General features: G+C 45.7%; 1 protein-coding gene and 1 long non-coding RNA gene across 4 annotated transcripts in view; both read right to left on the bottom strand.

Annotated features, from left to right (window-relative positions):
* LOC138665095 (bactericidal permeability-increasing protein-like) overlaps positions 1 to 1140 on the bottom strand; it is a 134624-nt gene extending 133484 nt beyond the window's left edge. For 2 of the 3 annotated variants that reach the window (XM_069752270.1, XM_069752271.1), the window contains exon 1: positions 927 to 1140. In XM_069752270.1, coding sequence (XP_069608371.1) covers positions 927 to 1038 — 112 coding nt within the window. In that variant the 5' untranslated portion in view covers positions 1039 to 1140. The remainder of the gene's footprint in view (positions 1 to 926) is intronic. The other variant, XM_069752268.1, reaches the window with a different exon arrangement.
* A 6097-nt stretch (positions 1141 to 7237) lies between these two features.
* On the bottom strand, positions 7238 to 15063 carry LOC138665093 (uncharacterized). The gene is made up of 2 exons (XR_011318426.1): positions 14986 to 15063; positions 7238 to 8398 (listed from the first exon to the last, which is right to left on the bottom strand). It is a non-coding gene; the product is annotated as an uncharacterized lncRNA (long non-coding RNA).
* Between the last annotated feature and the right edge of the window lie 4949 nt (positions 15064 to 20012).

The following is a 20012-nucleotide window of genomic DNA, read 5'->3' as shown; positions in this document are numbered from 1 at the left end:
TGAAAAACCCAGCCAGGAAGGAAACGGACTGCCTCACTACCATTCTGTAGTCCATTTAATAAATAAAAGCCCATCAGGTTTTCTTAAATCTGACCTGGACAAATAGATTGTCCAAGACCTATACTCACTTTTCTGCATTGCAATCACAGCTCATCCTGTGACTGCAATGCACTCCCATGGCCTCAATACGCCTCTATGCACATCCTGGGGGGAACACACAGCGACCCTCACATGTGACACCAGTCACTGCCTCACACTCTCCACTTGGATTTTCCAGTAAACTAAGTGGTAAAATGAATGGTGTCATTCAAAAGTTCAACTTGTCCCACAAAAAACAAGCCTTCACATGGACAGAAAAATAAAAGAGTATCTCTGGGAAGCAGGGGAGGCGAAAATGGAAATTGGCCACATTGTGAAGGGGTTAAAGACAGAGATGTGTATTGTGGCAAGTACAAAGAAATAGTGCCCCTAATGTATTAGTATTGTGGTTTCGAAATGTTTCTTGTTTTCTTTACATTATTTGAGGTCTGAAAGCACCATTTTTCTTTGTCAGAAAAAAAAGTACAACATATATTGCTTGGAAATTTGGAGACATGTTGTCAGAAGTTTATAGAATAAAAGAACAATTTACATTTTATTCAAAAATATACCTATAAAGAGAAAAATCAGACTAAGTGAACATTTTGCAGTGGTCTCTTAATTTTTTCCAGAACTGGAGGTGGTTATCTGGACTCAGGCACACAAACATTAAGCCAAAGAAACCTAGTGTGGACACCAGTGCTATTATCTGGCACCTTACAGGTTACAGAGGTAGACTGAACAAGTATGTTATCCATTACAAGTGTGAGTCCAGGCAGCCATCTTTACCCAAAGGACTCACTTCGTAAAGTGACTTTTTTTTACACAAAATACACATGGATACATACCATAATCCAGCCCTTTCTGTGTGATTCTCACAACCAAACCAGGATTCACAGCATCTGTTGCTCCAAGAAGTACCATAAAGAAAGCCAAGGGTAATGTGTTGCTCACTGCCATCTTCGATGTGTGTAATGTTGGCAGTTATCAAATATTAGCTCTAACAGAAGAAAACGTCAAACTAAAGTGAAATGTAATACAGAATGATGGAATGAGGAAGTGAAGGTTCAGATTTTACTGGGGTTGTCCCTAAGATAAATGTGCAGCACAATGTACAAGGAAACATATACAAAGACACATACAATATAGAGAATCAAGGGTCAGGAACAATGTACGTTGTTATACTAATAGCGAGCGAGTGCCACCGGCGGTCAGTTTCATCTGTTCTCTCCTATAATCTACTAAATGAATCTAAGCATGTTATGCATTAAAATAGAAATGAACATAGTCCAAAACATAATAAGCAAAGAGAATAAAAGAATAAAAATATATGAATTGACATTCATCCGAAATAGGAAGAATTGATCTTCCCATTATCGGTGGCCTTATATTTAGAAGTGAACCTTGAAAGAAAGGAAAGAGGAACACGTACGGTGGTGTGGGTGCAGTGGACCAGGGCGATTTTATTATGCTAAACCAAATGCTAACCTTGACCAGTCTTTTTGTGTTCCCACGCAGTATGATACCATTATTATGGCCCCTACACAGCATGATGCCTACACTATGATTCACCCCAAGCCATAATGTGATGTTCCCACAGGGCAATCCACCACACAATATTTTATGCATTTCCGCACATATTATGGTACATCCAGAGTGCATTCCCCCATCATATGATGGCCCTGTAAGAAGATAATAATAATAAAAATAATCTTTATTTTTATATAGCGCTAACATATTCCGCAGCGCTTTACAGTTTGCACACATTATCATCGCTGTCCCAGATGGGGCTCACAATCTAAATTCCCTATCAGTATGTCTTTGGAATGTGGGAGGAAACCGGAGTGCCCGGAGGAAACCCACGCAAACACGGAGAGAACATACAAACTCTTTGCAGATGTTGTCCAAGGTGGGATTAGAACCCAGGACTCCAGCGCTGCAAGGCTGCTGTGCTAACCACTGCGCCACCGTGCTGCCCTGAAGATGAAGATGAAGATGAAGAAGATGAAGAAGTACTCTATCCACTATTTTCCCACTTAGGTTGTAATTATACTGAGCATGATTTTGCATTATTCTCTTGCGTTGTATGTGTACATGCCATTTTATTTTATTGCCAGTCCAAAACAGAGGAATAGGATGACCAGCACATTTGTGTGTTTCCATTCCTCACATGGTTATGTTCATTGTTTATTATGTGTACTATGTCTATGTTTTAAAGGCAATCTGTTACCAGGTTTTTGCTATGTAATCTGACAGCAGTGTGATGTAAAGGCATAGACCCTGATTCCAGGGATATGTCGCTTAGTGGGCTGTGTTTGCTATTTCTATACTGAGTTCTATCAGTAGGAGATTATCAAAAGAGGAATAGGTGCTGTTAGGTGTTGAGTTCCCACCTCTGCACAGGGGGAATCTCGAACCATCTCTGCTGCGGTCTCACATTCTTCTATTCTTCTCCAGCCGCAGTGGAGTCTGCTCAGCGGAGATGTCGGTCCCAGCGTCTTGCTCAGTCTCACTCTGTGCATAGGGTTGCTGCTGCTTTTACAGCTTCTGCCATTGAAGCCAGTGCTGAGCAGCGGCGAGCAGACGCTTCTGAGACTAAGTCCTACTTTGCACACACTGAGCATGCCCAGGGCAAGATCTCTCAGGGGAGATCTAGGGTCACATGCTCAGGTACTGCAGCGACTTCCTTTGGTCCTTCTCACGGAAGGTCCTGTAGGTACTAGGACTAAGTTCTGCTTTGCACACTGAGCATGCCCAGGGCAAGATCTCTCAGTGGAGATCTAGGGTCACATGCTCAGGTACTGCAGCAATTCCATTGGTCTTTCTTTGAAAGGTCCTATATGTGCTGCAGCTATTTAAGGCTCGCATGGCCGCACAGCCATGCGCTAGTGTATATTTGTAAACGTGTGTGTGTTGTGAGTGAAAGTCGCTCTTTAAATGACCCTCCCTATTGGATGACTGTTCGCGGAAGGTGTATGTTTGCTATCTAGCGCCCGACTTATCCAACAGCACGTTACACACTAATACAGCGTCTAGTTGCTGTGTCCGCCAGTGTGGCGCCGTGCGCTTTCACAGCGCTTTCCTGACCCAAGCCTGGGTGGTTAGTGGCATCCGCTAGTGCGGTACCGCACGCACTCTCGTGTATTCCTTTGTTATTATTTTGATTACGCTGACACCCCAGTTGCGGTGTCGACCGCAAGTAGTCTACACAGACTCAGATCCCAAGTCTTAGGACTGAGCTCGGAGACTCCTTGCTTGTGCTTTTGTGTGCGGTACCGCGGCTCTGTGACTTAACAGGGTTTGCTTCCTTCACACAGGGTGAAGTTAACCCGTGTGTATTCACATTGTACCGCCATATAGTCCGTCATTACTGGGCAGCAGGTTCCATCTCTGCACGGTGGACCCCGGGCTGCGAATGCACCTTATTCTACCTATCTTATTATTTGGTGCGTTCCGCTAGCCCTAACAGGTGCCTTGTATCTCCTGGTTCAGTTACGGCAACACTACTGTTTAGCAGCTTTCTATCAGTATAGTAACATAGTAACATAGTAACATAGTTAGTAAGGCCGAAAAAAGACATTAGTCCATCCAGTTCAGCCTATATTCCATCATAATAAATACCCAGATCTACGTCCTTCTACAGAACCTAATAATTGTATGATACAATATTGTTCTGCTCCAGTATACTGTGTATACAAAAAGCTGCCAGTTAGAGATGAGCAAATATTTCAATGTTCGGTTTGGATTACGATCACCGAATTTGCAATATTCGCCGATTAATTAGTCGAATATTACCGAATGCCATTCAGCTCAATGGGAGGCAAAAAGAAGTGCATGCACAGCACCTTATAATGACCCCTAATACTACCAAAACACATCAAATTATGGGACAGACACCAGGAAACCGGCCTCAATTCACCCACAGTACTAATAATAGCATGGCACTGCAGCAATCAGCCAGGCATGAGGTATTGGGATCTGGGACAGTGTTTACAGCTTTCAATTGAACATCACAGTAAGACAAGGTGGGTGAGGGATCGGTGTAGGTCTGGTGTGCTGGGAGCCCTGGTTCCACATGCAACAGCTAAAACTGCTTTCATACTCAGCCACACTCAGGTGACACAAATATCATATAAATTTCGTAGACTACTATTGTCAGAAAAATCTAAGGATAGTAACATGGGTTGCTGACTCCAAGGGAGTGGAGGCCTGACGGTCTTGGAGGCCTACTGCTACAGGCAACACACAAGAAGGAGACCCAACCAGGAGTCTACACATTTACAAAAATTAATGGCAGACACCAACAAAGTGGCATCAATTGCCATAAAGTAGAATTAGTATAGCGGGGACCGACAACTCCTCCACTACAGCCAACCCAGCAGATGGAGACTCTAATGGGGAAGGTGGTTGAATCACAGTTCGGTATCCATCAGAAAGCCTAGAAGGGGCGTAACTAGGCGGCCTACTAAATTCCTACTTGGACAAGTGGCAGCAGGCAAAAACTGCAACCCAAGTAGGGACAAAGAGGTGGCACCAAGTGCTACTCCATAGCTAACCTACAGAAGGTGGCAGCTGACCCCCTACAGGAGGTAAGCTGCTACAGCCCAAAGGAGGGATGAAAAATGCAGGCAGGCACTGTAGGAACTCTGGAACCACAGGTGCAGATGGGACCAGCTGACGAACAGAAAAGCACTGGCAGTTGCGGGCTGGTCTGGATGTTACACAGGTGGGTGGTGGCAGGTGCGATCTGGATTTGCTGTTAAGGCCCCTTCACATTAAGCGACGCTGCAGCGATACCGACAACGATCCGGATCGCTGCAGCGTCGCTGTTTGGTCGCTGGAGAGCTGTCACACAGACCGCTCTCCAGCGACCAATGATGCCGGTAACCAGGGTAAACATCGGGTAACTAAGCCCAGGGCCGCGCTTAGTAACCCGATGTTTACCCTGGTTACCATCCTAAAAGTAAAAAAAACAAACAGTACATACTTACCTAACGCTGTCTGTCCCCGGCGCTCTGCTTCTCTGCACTCCTCCTGTACTGTCTGTGTGAGCACAGCGACCGGAAAGCAGAGTGGTGACGTCACCGCTCTGCTTTCCGGCTGACCGACGCTCACACCCAGTACAGGAGGAGTGCAGAGCACAGCGCCGGGGGACAGACAGCGGTAGGTAAGTATGTAGTGTTTGTTTTTTTTACTTTTAGGATGGTAACCAGGGTAAACATCGGGTTACTAAGCGCGGCCCTGGGCTTAGTTACCCGATGTTTACCCTGGTTACCAGTGAAGACATCGCTGGATCGGTGTCACACACGCCGATCCAGCGATGTCCACGGGAGATTCAGCGACGAAATAAAGTTCTGGACTTTGTTCAGCGACCAACGATCTCCCAGCAGGGGCCTGATCGTTGGTCGCTGTCACACATAACGATTTCATTAACGATATCGTTGCTACGTCACAAAATGCAACGATATCGTTAACAATATCGTTATGTGTGAAGGTACCTTTAGACAGAAGAGTACAGACAGGTACGAGCAGATGGGTACAGACAGGCAAGAGCAGACAGGTACAGGGTAGACAAGCAGACAGGTGGACTTGGGGAACCTGACAACTAGCAAGCATGCAAGGCAAACTAATAATGTAGCTCAGGCACCTCCATATTGGAGGAGAAGCCTTAGATGGAAAGTGTTGCCAGCTATAGGTTGGAAATTACTTAGGTTGATGCAGGTAGTCCCATTAAGAGGGAGGGAGCACACGCTTGTGCCTTCTAAGCATAGTTTCCAGTCCTACAACTGAACATTGTTTGACACCGACACATAGGAGGCGAGATAAGGAGGTGGGTGTGTGAGTGGTAGTCACTGAATGTCCTGTCTGTTAGGTATGAGGAGATCCAACAAAGGCCTAAGTCTGTAATGTCAACAGATCAGAAAGTCTGTAGTAAGAGGGAATGGTCCACAGTGTTAAAGACAGATGCCAGGTCCAGGAGAAAAAAAGAGGACAACCTCGCATGGCTTTCATTTGGTGGTTAGTAGGTCGTTGGTGACTTTAGTCAGGGCAGTCAGATTGTAAAGAGTCAAAGAGGGAGCAAGAGGAGAGGTGGGAGGACAGTTCAAAATGGACAAGTTGTTCTAGTAGTTTGGTGGCAAAGGGGAGAAATGATATGGGGCGATAGGTAGACACAGAGGATGGGTCAAGGGTGTTAGGGCTAGCGGAAAGCACCAAATAATTAGAAGGATGGTAAAAGGTGCGTTCGCAGCCTGGGGTCCACCGTGCAGAGATGGAACCTGCTGCTGAGTAATGACGGACTATATGGTTGTATATTGTGGATACACATACGGGTTAGCTTCACCCGGTATGAAGGAAGTGAACCCTGTTGCATCACAGGGTCGCGGTACCGCACAAAGAGCGCAAGCAAAGAGTCACAGAACTCTGTCCCAAGACTCAGGGAAAGAGTTCCTCGACACCGCTACTGGAGTGTCAGAGATTAATAGAAATATTATTTTAATGTACAAGAGTGCGTGCAGTGCCGCTGTGGTGGATGCCCTAACCACCCAGGCTTGGGCCAGGAAAGTGCTCTATTAGCGCACAGCGCAGCACTGGCAGTCACTGCTATCAGATGCTGTATCGTGTGCTAGCTGTGTGGAATAGCACTGTCAGGCGCTAGGTAGCTTCCACCATTCGCAAACAGTCAACAACACTAGGAATGGGAATAATTCGGAGCTTTCATCCATCAACAGGCATACATCCACACACACATGTTAATAAGTTTTTACTAGCGCATGGCCATGCGGCCATGCTAACCTTTTATAGCAGAAGCTCTCCAGGACCTTCCTAGTTGTCCAATAGGAGCTGCTGCAGGACCTGAGCATGTGACCCCCGACCTCCAATGAGAAGTCGTCCTTTGGGCATGCTCAGAAAAAGAAAAGCAGGACTTAGTTCCAGGGACGCCTGCTCGCCACTGATCAGTACTAGTTACAATGGCTGAGTCTGGAAGGACAGCAGTAACCAGCTGCGCAGTATCAGCTTGAGCCAGTTGCTGGTGTCGTAGCTGTTTTTCATTCTGACCCAAATGTCAGCTGACAGATCACCAGTGAGGGCCAAATTGTGGAGTTAAGCCCGTCATTTTTACAAGCGCGCTTGGAGACAAAAAGACACCTCACACATATCCTGTGAGCAAGTCACTTTTATCTGAAGTAATAGAGCAAGAAGCAATATTTTATACCATTTACAACAAATGCAATTCATGTAGCCCCCACCATCACCCAGGGTCATACTGACCTTTATTCTCTAACGTACCCAGAGCATGTTGTGACTGACTATTGGGAACATACATGATAAGGAGTGGAAAGGAGACTAGCAGACTATGACAACAACAGATTCTAGAAATTCTAACAATTAAAGGCAAAAGGCACTTAAAGGCAAGGTAGTTAAAGGCAAACTATTAACCCTTCTATATCAATTTCCCCCTTTTGTAAATGGTATAACCTCTGCTACGGGGTCAGATGATGTCCACAAAGGAGCTACTGTCTCATGGGTCTAATACCCACAAGGGGACTTCCTACCTGCTTCACCCATCCACCCTCAGTGTGGATACTCACCTCCCCAGTCAACAGTGGCCATACGGGGCCTATGATATACTACAGAAGGTTCAGCCTTAGGGTTTTTTTCTACACATACATTATTCCATAGCTTAGATAATACATATATTAGTGCTTTTACGGCTACATAAAACAATAAGCAAAGCAACAAATTTTGCATACAAGTCTGTAAAACACCGAAAATAATCCATCCCGCTAGGCCGCTAAGCCAATTGGCTGGAAAAAAAAGGAGTCTCTATATTGTATTAGTCTCATTAAGAGCCTTAAGGAACCACGAAAATCTGAGTCCAAGTCTCACTGTGCATGCAGTGTGGTGTTAATACCTTCCTTGGGTCCTGGGGTAAGGCTAAGTACAGCATAGTCCTTGCAGATACTGGGCTGTGTGCACAGATCCAACAGTCCAGCAGTTTTTGTCCTTCCGCATCTTTTATAAGAAAAGCAAGATGTTGAATAAGTTTGTTTATCCAGTGTCTCTGTAAGGTGCAAACATCCTACCACAGCCAGCAAGGTGATTAGGACAACAGTCATTCTGCTGGTGAAAAGATCTTTTTGCAGTGACTGGCATGGATCCAGGTGGGCTTTCCCTCAAGTTTCCCTGAGGTGAATATGGTCAGCTGGACTTTAAAACGGGCCGTCAAACCGTGGGTCTAGGCTCCTTCTCACGTGTCTGTGTATGACCACCCAATCACCTGGATTCAGCTGATGTACGTCTGCACTGGCATTAGGATCTGGAATGGATGAAAACACATGTTTATGCACCACATTAAGTCTTTTCTGTAAGGCCTGGACATGGGCTGTCATAGCACCGTGTTGCTTTTGTAGCACCTGTGGGAAGTACAGACCCGCCTCTGGCAAACTACTAAACAGGACTTCAAAAGGACACAAGCCTGTCTTTCTATTTGGAGTGTGTGTGACTGAAAAGAGTGCAAGAGACAAACACTCTACCCTGCTCTTTCCTTTGTCTGCCATGGCCTTTGATTTTCCAGTTTAAGTGTCCTGTTTAGTCTCATCACTTTCCCACTACTTTGTGGTCTATATGGTGCATGATATGCTTGCTGTACTCCCAGGGCCTGCATGACTTCCCTCATTATTTCTCCCGTGAAGTGTGTGTCCCTATTGCTGTCTATGGTTTCTAGGACACCATACCTGCAGATCAGTTTTTTTTTTCATGAGTTTGTCAGCAGTCGCTTTAGTATTTGCACATTTTACAAAATAGGCTTCCTGCCAACCAGAGAAGAGATCTACACATACTAGGATATTTTTCACACACTCCTACCTTGGGTAGCTGTATGTAGCCAGTCTGCAGTCTCTGAAACGGGTAGAGAGGCCTGGGTGTCGCTTTCTTAGGGATTTTTACTGTTTTACCTGGGTTGTGCTGTGCACAGATGAGGCATGACCGTACGAGCTTTGCGGCTGCGTAACTGAAACCAGGAGCGATCCAGAAAGCATCTTGTGTTGCTTGCGCCATGATTGGGAGCAGGGATCTTGGTATATACGATTTATCCTGATTCTCCCATACTCTTTCTGAGTTCAGCTCAGCTCCCATTCTCCCAGTGTTCCTTCTCTGTTTGGGCAGCTGGAGGGACTTCAGGATATCTAGGCTCAGTGTGGCTGGAATACGCTGACTCCCCGCCACCATCCACTGCTCCCTAGGCCGCCTTGCTGCTACTTTAGCAGCCTCGTCTGTCCTTCTGTTGCCCTTTTCCTCCACAGAGTCACCGTCCGTGTGTGCTTTTTACCTTGACGATGCCAACCTGGACTGATAACGTCAATGCCTCCACTAATTGTTTCACCAGCTCTGCATTTTTAATGGGTTTACCGGCTGATGTAAGAAAAGTTCTGCTTCTTCAGATAGGGCAATAATCATGGGATATTCCCCATGCACAATTCGAATCTGTGTAACTGTTAGCGACTTTATCTGCAGCAGCTCTACACGCTTCAGTGAGTGCCTTCAACTCTGCCTCCTGCACCGACATGTGAGGAGCGAGTGGTTCAGCTCGGATTACCTCATGTGAGGATACTACTGCATATCCAATGTAGAGTCGCCCATTCTGGTGGTATCTGAAGCCATCTACAAAAATAAAAAAACTCAAAATATGCATTAGGAACAGGTTTTTTTTTCTTCCCACGAACATATGTAAAACCCACTGTCTCCTGACTCATCAGTTCCTATGCAGTCATGTTCGTGCGTCATGTCAACGTCATGTCATGTTCTCTTTTCCCATCTGCCAATTCTGTCACCAATTCCCCCTTTTCTGAATCCACAGGCAGATGAGTGGCTGGATTCAGAACATTACGTCTTTTGAGGGTGACATATTCAGGAATTAGTATTAGAGCACATTCAAGTCTGATCTGTCTGATCTGCCTATCCATGGGAGGCCCGGGTACAGGTATTTTGGTTGAACTTGTACGAGTATGGCATTAATGTCACGTGGGGAACAAATTGTCAAAAAGAAAAAGTCAGTGTGATCTCACATGCCTTTCAGTAATACAGCAGCTCTTACAGCACGGGCACATGTAGAAGACCCTCTAATCACGGGGTCTAATTGTGCTAAGTAGTAAGCTATCGGTCTCTGTTTCTTTCCATGTTGCTGTTTCAGTACTGCGTTAGCATGTCCACCCTGCTCTGTGCAAAATAAGAAAAATGGCTGATCATAGTTTGGAATGTCTGACACAATGAGCAGCTTGAGAGAGTGGAAAGAGTCAATTGCTTCTTGAGTGAGATTGTAGGGTTCTGATGGCAAACAGTCATAGAGTGGGTGCATCATTTGTGAAGCAGACCTTATCCAAGGCCTACAGTAGGTCACCAAACCTAGAAAAGTGCGTAGATGCTCGTGTGACCTGGGTAAAGGGAGATTTGTATTGCCTGTTTTCTGTCTTCAGTCAGGTGTCTTGTACCTTCAGCAATACAATATCCTAAAAATGTCACCTTTTGTTTGCAATCACGTGAGACTCTGCAACCCTTTTCTGCCAAAAAAAAAAAAACACAGCAAGGAAACTGTAGCTTCCGGACATCTGGTCCGGGCAGCAGAGCAAGAGGTCATCCACGTACTGTAATAGCACAATCTGTGGATGAGGTGGTTGCCACTGCTCAAGAATCCCTACCATCGCTGTTGAATAGATGGTTGGGGAGTTCTTTCCCCCTTTGTGGGAGGACCGTCCAACAGTATTGTTTACCTTTGTGAGTGAAAGACAAAAGATACTGATAGTCAGAGTGCAGTGGTACAAGGAAGAACGCATTTGCCAAATCAATAACTGTGAAACATTTTGATGTAGCTGGGATTTGTGACCGTACGGTGTGTGTATTAGGGACAGTTGAGGTCACACTCACTGTAACATCATTAATAGCTCGTTAGTCATGAACTATTCTGTAAATGTCAGGGGAACCCTTGGGTCCTTGTTTTTTCTTAATGGGACACAAAGGGGAGTTGCAGGGGGAATATCTCTGCACTAGAACCCCTGCCTTAACATACTCTTTAATATTCCTGCTCAGGGCCATTGATTTGACTAGACTTAAGGAGTATTGCCTTAACCAAAGAGGAGTGATTACTTCTCTTGATTTATCATGACAGGGGGAATGGGCAGCCGACCCATATCAGATTTTCCCCTTGCCCAAACGGTGTCTGGTACCTGACTCTTTTCCCTGTCCTCAGACATTCTGGTGTCAGGTGTTACTTTCACTACTCTTGCCATATACACCATTTCTGCAATATTACACAAGTGTTTATATAAGTCACACAGTAATGTCCGAATATTTATACCCGTATTTGATTGGGTAGGGTATCCCTTAAAAAAACTAAATTTGATTCACAAAATGTTACCAAAAGAAAATTATATATATGAATATATATATATATAATTACGAAAGATACTGAGTCATAAAACGGGGGAGCACAATGCCATAGGCCACAGCAAAGCACAAGCTTTTTCTAACAAAGTAGCAGCCCTATATAAATCCATAACTAACAGTTCCAAATACAAAAATAAGGGATTTGAAAAATGCCAAATATCAATGCCAGTTGCTTGCGATAAGGTATAAGAACTGGAAAAGACAAATAAACAGTGACTATGGTTTGAGCCAATATAATGAATGGCTAAAAAACTATATATCATATGAAGACAACCTAGAAATACACAGTAACTATACCATCTTGTGTAAGGAAACTACTAAAACTGGCAAATGAATGGAATTAAGTGTAACTACAATAGGGCATGATTTACCTGTGGTATAATGTGCACGTGGAAGACCCTGGCGTCCCTCTGCCCTAAGTGTTTATATGAAAGTGGACTTGTGACTGTAATACCCTCAGGAGAGCACTGTATAGTGCCTAGACAGCACTCAACTCTGCTCCCAGCAAATTCATAGGGGTATTGTCACTAACAATAAGTTTGTAAGCACCTCTTGGCTGTCTCGTGACTCTAGTCTTTTCTTGTTTAGTCATAGGGGCTTCAGTCGCTTGTCCCCCTACCCTCACGTATTCCACAGTCTCGTCAGTAATCATGTCTGGCAGTATCAAGTCTTTGTGTACTAGTCCAAGCTGCCCCAGTGTCGGTCAAGAATTCTGTCTATTTCCCTCCCAGCATTGGTATGGTGGTCATCAAGGCAGGACCAGGTCCGGAGGGGACAGGAACAGGGCACACATTTGTCACTGGGTTGTCAGTTTCCTAGTCTGAAGGTGAAGGAGGTGGAAGATTGGTCTGAGTGTCCACTTTCTCCATAATTCCAGCACTTCACTGTTTCTAAGTCCTTAGGTCCCTTACTAAGTCTCTACTGTTTTCCTTGTGCTCCAGCATACATGACACGTCGTCTTATTGTCCTAGTTTCTTCAACTCCAGAGCAATCTTCAGGAGGTCTTTGGATCTACATTTCTCCATTTAGGTCTGGCTGTCTGTACTGCGTCTCGTAAGCCTTTTGTCATACCGTCAATGAATGTATTTACCAATATTTTAACATCGAGTGGGTTTACTGGACTGTACCCCATGTCTGCCCATGTCAGCTGTAACCGTCCAGAATACATCTCTACTCTCTCTCCTTTAGTCACATCTGTAAAAGTCTTAATTTGCATCCTAGTACATCACCTGCTTTGGTGCTCATCAACTCTCTAGGTCTGCTCAGGTGCACTTATACGTCCATCATATTGTCTTTGTCTGTAAAATGGGAAAGGTTTGTTCACAGGGTCAGCCAATCATTTTAGCATAGCTAGCTAGTCAGAGGGCTTCCAGGGATAATACTCCTGTATCTGTCTTACACTACCTGATGTGGTTGGTTCTCTGGTGGTGGGGGTGACATGACATGCTGGTCCCAAAAGGTAATGTCCCCACTAACCACAATCCTGTGTCAGCTTCTTATGTCACTACAATACATGATCTTGTCTGGAGAGGATTCAGTGTAATTCACTTAGGTTGGGTTACATCACAGTTCATACAAGTATTTCTCCAGTCTGGGTTTGTCTGACCGCAATGTTTACAAGTCCATCTGTCTTGTCTCGGTCTCTGGTTATACAAAGGTATGACCGTAGCAGTAGTGTGTCGGTCATAGTCGGACTTTTAAGCATCAAAACATTCATAATACACCTTACTTCCGTCCTGCTGCACTCTCTCTCAGATGCCATTTATTCACATGCTATTTTCCTCATTTGTCTGTGCCTTTTTGAACATCCAAACATCCATCCACTCACTGGCATTTTTGCCTGTTTCAATATTGGTCTCACATCTTTCACTGCTTCCTTTTTCCAATCTGTATAGCGGTTCTGGATCCCATTGGGGTCCCTAACTGCACACAGAATAAGTTGCCCATGGCTTCAACTTATCCGCTCAACAACACCGAGCAGGTTCCCTACCTACCACTCGGTGGCACCGAGCAGGTGCACTACCTACCACTCGGTGGACTTAAAGGATTTTACCAAGCAGGTTCACTACCTACCACTCGGTAAATCAGCTGGCTAGCACAGCTCCATGGACGGCAAGGTTACACCACCTAATGCCGTAGACTGACTGTAGCAGGTTACTCCGTACACTACATCAGCCGTGCAGTTGGCTACCTCCTCTGTTGATCCTCAATTCGCTATATCACTCAACTTGAAGCAGGTGAATCTTTTACCAATCTTTTCAATCACTTACAAATTTTCCTCTATACTAGGCACAATTCTTTCACTTTCAAATTCCAACTTGAACTTACGATATTTCTTTCTACTTCAATACATACAGTCAGTACTATTGCTTTAAACACAAAATCTCTCAGCGCGTACTGACCCGAGGATAAAATATGCACAGCTCTATATTCTACAGTGCGGCTGTATGGCCCCCCCCCCCCTTTCTCTGGCCCACAGCACAAAAGGGAGAAATGTCAAGCAAGTCGCGCAGGGGCTCAGCTTACCCCTCCCATCAGCTATTTCGCGCTGATAAGCTTGTTGTCTTACACACACACAAACAGAATGCAGCAGTTTTCAGACTTAATCTCTACAAAACATTCATTCTCTCGGAATTAAAAACAGTTTCTCTATACAGGCAGATCACTGCACAACTTGAATAAGCTGATTCCGACCGCATCCGGCCAAAACACATATAGAAACCTATCCAATGTCAAACCATATATAACACGGGTTTCACTGAATCTCAGATGTAAATTAAATGTACATTAAAAATATCCACAACTCATTCATCCTGACAATTAACAACAGTTAGATAAGTAATGATACTTATGTGATCACTCATACATACATGCTCATTCAGGGATTGTTGTTTCTTTTCCTTCACTTTTCAGTTGATTTTTACAAGAAGAAAATCCCTTATCTCAATCACTCCACCTAATTCAGCTCAAACTGCGCTGAATAATGTCTTCTGTCACATACAGAGGACCACACCTAACGGAACCCCTCATCAATCAGGGATTTATGTTTATTCCTTATACTTATTTACTCACCTGTCATCTCATTCAGAGTTCTCATAGACATACATACATACAAGGTTCACACAGCCTGCCTATTTTGCACTTTGGAATTAACACAACTCTATATAACTCTATAACTCTATATAACAAAAACTGCAGCAGTGTCCACTGACACTCTGAAAGCACTTTAAGGCCAAACAACAAAAACCACAGCCTTATACAAAATACAGCTTCATATAATGTACTGCCAATCCAAAATGACCAAAATAACAACACTGCACAGAGTCTATCCCAGCTCTGTATTACTCACTACACAAATACATAACCAATTAGGATACTGACAAATAATACAGATAACAATTATCATCTTATAACTCTATTATTCAACTCTCATACGGACATAAATAGACAAAACACAAAACTCACTGGTGATGTGGATTCTTTGAACCATGTTCGCAGCCTTTTACCCAGAGGTATGGAGAGATCCAGATGAGAGATTGCAAGTGCAAAACAGGTTTGTAAGAATAATATTTCTCACCTTGCTGCAGCTGGTGTTTTGCATGTCCAATCTCCCAGAAGCTCCCCCATACGGATTCCGAACAGGCTGGATACACGGCCCCGGTCGAGCGCCAAAACTGTCGTAGCTGTTTTTCATTCTGACCCAAATGTCAGCTGACAGATCACCAGTGAGGGCCAAATTGTGGAGTTAAGCCCGTCATTTTTACAAGCGCGCTTGGAGACAAAAAGACACCTCACACATATCCTGTGAGCAAGTCACTTTTATCTGAAGTAATAGAGCAAGAAGCAATATTTTATACCATTTACAACAAATGCAATTCATGTAGCCCCCACCATCACCCAGGGTCATACTGACCTTTATTCTCTAACGTACCCAGAGCATGTTGTGACTGACTATTGGGAACATACATGATAAGGAGTGGAAAGGAGACTAGCAGACTATGACAACAACAGATTCTAGAAATTCTAACAATTAAAGGCAAAAGGCACTTAAAGGCAAGGTAGTTAAAGGCAAACTATTAACCCTTCTATATCACTGGGACGAACGTCTCTGCTGAGCAGGCTCCACTGTGGCTGGAGGAGAATGGGAGACCGCAGCAGAGATGGTTTGAGATTCCCCCTGTGCAGCGGCGGGAACTCGACACCTAACATTACCCCCCCTCCATGAGCCTTGCTGCGCTCGAAGGCAGCAATGAGCTGCGAGCCCGAATGTGCTCAACAGGCTCCCAGGACCTGTCCTCTGGGCCATGAACCTTCCAATCCACCAAATAGAATTTTTTGCCACGTACCACCTTACACCCCATGATGGCATTCACATCGTATTCGCCAGTGGTTTTCCAAGTCATCTGCCGGGACATGTGGACGGGCTTTAGGAGGAACACATGAAAGGTGTCAGTGATGCCTAGGCGTGGAGGAAGATATGAAAAAGTCTCGCACTCAACTTAAGTATTTATATTTGTAGATTTATTTGATACTAGAGGTAGCACTGGAAACGCTTCAGCCCAACCGGACTTTCATCAGTCACGTTCTGTGCCAACTAGTGTGTGGCGACAGTTCCTATATTCGGATGCAGACAATGCGTGGTGGAGGTAGTAACCGCCTGATATAGGAGTGGGGTAGTAGATGAGAGGAGTATACGTGAACTCAGAGAAATGTATATTAGGCTCGAGGTAGTGACCTGTGACTGCCAGTAGTGGGACAGGGGCTGGAGGGAAGCCGCTGTGCTGTGTGGGAGGTCCTCTCAGACACGGAGTCCACCGCTAGGCGTGGAGGAAGGGCCAGACGGTAGATCACAGGATTTTCCTGTTCCAGGACCTTGAAGGGAACTAGGTAGCGAGGCATAAACTTAGTGGACTCAACTCGCAGCCTGATGTTAGGGGCAGAAGGCCACACTAAATCGCCAGGAGCAAAAGTCGGAGCGGGGTGCCGATGTGCATCGGCGGAGACCCTCATTCTCTCCTTGTAGGCCCGGATAGCATCCTGTGTGTGGTCCCAAATGTCACGTGCCTCCACAGCCCAGTCTGCCACCCTGGAGTCGGCGGAAGACACGGGCATGGGTACAGGAACCAGCGGATGCTGGCTCTAATTAAGGAGGAATGGGGTCTGCCCAGTGGAGTCGGCTATGGCGTTGTTCAGTGCAAACTCCGCCCATGGTAGCAAGGATGCCCAGTCATCCTGCCTGGCTGAGACAAAATGTCACAGGTATGTGACCAGGGTCTGGTTGGCCCTCTCTACCAACCCAATCATCTCGGGGTGGTATGCTGAAGAGAGATTCAGCTCGATGCTGAGAAGACGACAAAGCTCTCTTCAGAACCGAGATGCAAACTGAGGACCCCGGTCACTGACAATTTTGTCTGGCATACCGTGTAGGTGAAAAATGTGCTTAATAAACAACACCACCATGGCCCTTGCAGAAGGTTGTCATGGAAGAGGCACCAAGTGCACCATTTTGGAAAACGGTCGTGACTACCCAAATAATGGTGCAGGTACGGGACTTGGGTAAGCCCACAACAAAGTCCATCTCAACCATTTCCCCGGGCCTGTCCGCCACCGCAGGGGGTAAAGTAGCCCAGCAGGCCATTGTCGAGGAGATTTATTCTTCGCATGGGAGATACACACCCGAATATAGTCTCCGACGTTACCGGCCATATGCGGCCACCAGTACGTCCTCCACAGAAGCTCAGATGTCCTTTTGGTCCAAAAATGTCCACCCACCCTGGACGAGTGAGCCCAACAGAGAACCTCCAGTCACAAATTAGATGGCACAAAGGTCTTGCCAGGGGGCAGAGACTCTAGTGAAACCAGGGCCACGGTCCTCAGGCTCTCCGAAGGGACAATTAACTGAGGCTCCTCCTCCTCCTCTACTGATGACACTACGAAGCGGGAGAGAGTGTCGGCACGGATGTTCTTCTCCCCGGCAAGATAATGGAGGGTGAAGTGAAGGCGGGAGAAGAACAAGGACTATCTAGCCTGACAAGAGTTTAGCCGCTGAGCAGTCTGTAAATAAACCAAATTTTTGTGGTCAGAATACACTTGGAAGGGAAAACAAGCCCCCTCCAGGAGGTGTCTCCACTCTCAGAAGGCCAACTTCATAGCTAGCAACTCCCTGTTCCCGATGGAATAATTCCTCTCTGCTGGTGTGAAGGTCTTGGAGAAAAAGAAGCAAGGATGCTTCCGACCTTGAGCATCCTTTTGGAAGAGGACTGCTCCAGCACCGACGGATGAGGCATCCACCTCCATTATAAATGGTTTATCTACATCGGAGCGATGTAGGATGGGAGCGCTAGCAAAATGAGACAAAATAGAGAGGAAGGCCTTGGAGACCTCCTCCGACCACAATTTGGGATTTGATCTTTTCTTGGTGAGGGCTACCAAGGGAGCTACCAAAGTTGAGAAGTGAGGAATGAACTGGCGATAATAGTTAATGAACCCCATAAAGCGCTGCACCGCTTTGAGAGAATGGGGTTCCTGACAGTCCATCACAGCCTGTAGCTTGGCAGGATCCATAGCCAATCCCTGTGCAGAGATGATATAGCCAAGGAAAGGCAAGGACTCCTGCTCAAACACACACTTCTCCAACTTGGCATAGAAGGAGTTTGCCCGTAGGAGGTCAAAGACTTTGCAAACATCTCTCCGGTGGGAGTCTATATCTGGAGAGTAGATGAGAATATCATCCAGATAGACTACAACCGAGGTGGTGAGCATATCCCGGAAGATATCATACACAAAGTCTTGGAAAACGGCAGGAGCATTACAGAGCCCGAAGGGCATCACCAGGTATTCATAGTGCCCGTCCCTGGTGTTAAATGCCGTCTTCCATTCTTCCCCCTCATGGATGCAAATCAGGTTGTAAGCATCCCGCAGATCAAGCTTAGTAAATACCCTCGCTCCCCGCAACCTTTCAAATAGCTCAGATATCAGAGGTAGAGGGTATTTGTTCTTAACGGTGATTGCGTTAAGACCCCTGTAATCTATGCATGGATGTAGTTCTCTGTTCTTCCTCTGCACGAAGAAGAACCCCGCCTCTGCAGGTGACACTGACTTCCTAATGAATCCTCTTGCCAGATTCTCCTGAATGTATTGGGTAGATAGAGGATAGACTCGACCCCGGGGAGGCTCTGCACCAGGCAAGAAGTCATTAGGTCAGTCATAGGGGTGGTGGGGTGGAAGGGTCTCCGCAGCCCTCTTGGAGGACACGTCCACATAGGGCCAATAGTGCTTGGGGAGAGAAGAAAGATCTGCGGGTACTTCAGTAGTAGCAACCTGGACACACTCCCTCAGACATTTACCCTCACAAGATTCACTCCATCCCAGAATTCTCCCAGAGGACCACTCTATATGAGGAGAGTGGTAGCATAGCCATGGTATCCCTAACAGAACCTCATCAATTCCCTCGGGAATGACTAGCAGGGAGATAATCTCCTGATGGGATGGAGACATGGATAAAGTAAATGGGATGGTCTGGTGTGTTATTTGTGAGGGCAGAGTCGACCGGTTGGCGAGCATAACCAGAGGTATTGCATGGCGTTGGGCGAAGGCAGGGGACATAAAATTCCCCTCCGCCCCGGAATCCACACAAAGCTCGACTGTAAGAGTGGATGGGCCAAAGGTGATTGTCACTGACCGCCGGCAGACAAATCCCTAGTTAGACCGCACAAGGAGTACTGTGTCCAGTTTTGGGCACCGGTGCTCAGGAAGGATATAATGGAACTGGAGAGAGTACAAAGGAGGGCAACAAAATTAATAAAGGGGATGGGAGATCTACAATACCCAGATAGATTAGCGAAATTAGGATTATTTAGTCTAGAAAAAAGACGACTGAGGGGCGATCTAATAACCATGTATAAGTATATAAGGGGACAATACAAATATCTCGCTGAGGATCTGTTTATACCAAGGAAGGTGACGGGCACAAGGGGGCATTCTTTGCGACTGGAGGAGAAAAGGTTTTTCCACCAACATATTAGAGGATTCTTTACTGTTAGGGCAGTGAGAATCTGGAATTGCTTGCCTGAAGAGGTGGTGATGGCGAACTCAGTCGAGGGGTTCAAGAGAGGCCTGGATGTCTTCCTGGAGCAGAACAATATTGTATCATACAATTATTAGGTTCTGTAGAAGGACGTAGATCTGGGCATTTATTATGATGGAATATAGGCTGAACTGGATGGACAAATGTCTTTTTTCGGCCTTACTAACTATGTTACTATGTTACTATGTTACATGACAGACCTTGAGTGCACGAGCGATCCAGGACTTAGATCCTGCTCGTGACACCTCCATGGCCTCATGTTGCTCGGATGCCTGGACCGGAGATTCCAGAGGTATGGCGAAGGTGGGAGCCAACCGAAACCTCTGCCTACACTGGGCTCGCTCAAAACGTCGCTCGTTAAAACGAAGGTCGATGTGAGTTGATATAGCTATTAGCTCCTCCAATG

This window comes from Ranitomeya imitator, chromosome 2 (assembly GCF_032444005.1).
Source record: "Ranitomeya imitator isolate aRanImi1 chromosome 2, aRanImi1.pri, whole genome shotgun sequence".
In the NCBI taxonomy this organism is placed as follows: Eukaryota; Metazoa; Chordata; class Amphibia; order Anura; family Dendrobatidae; genus Ranitomeya; species Ranitomeya imitator.
Note: the sequence above shows the minus strand (reverse complement) of the source record. Positions and strands in the feature narration are given on the sequence as shown.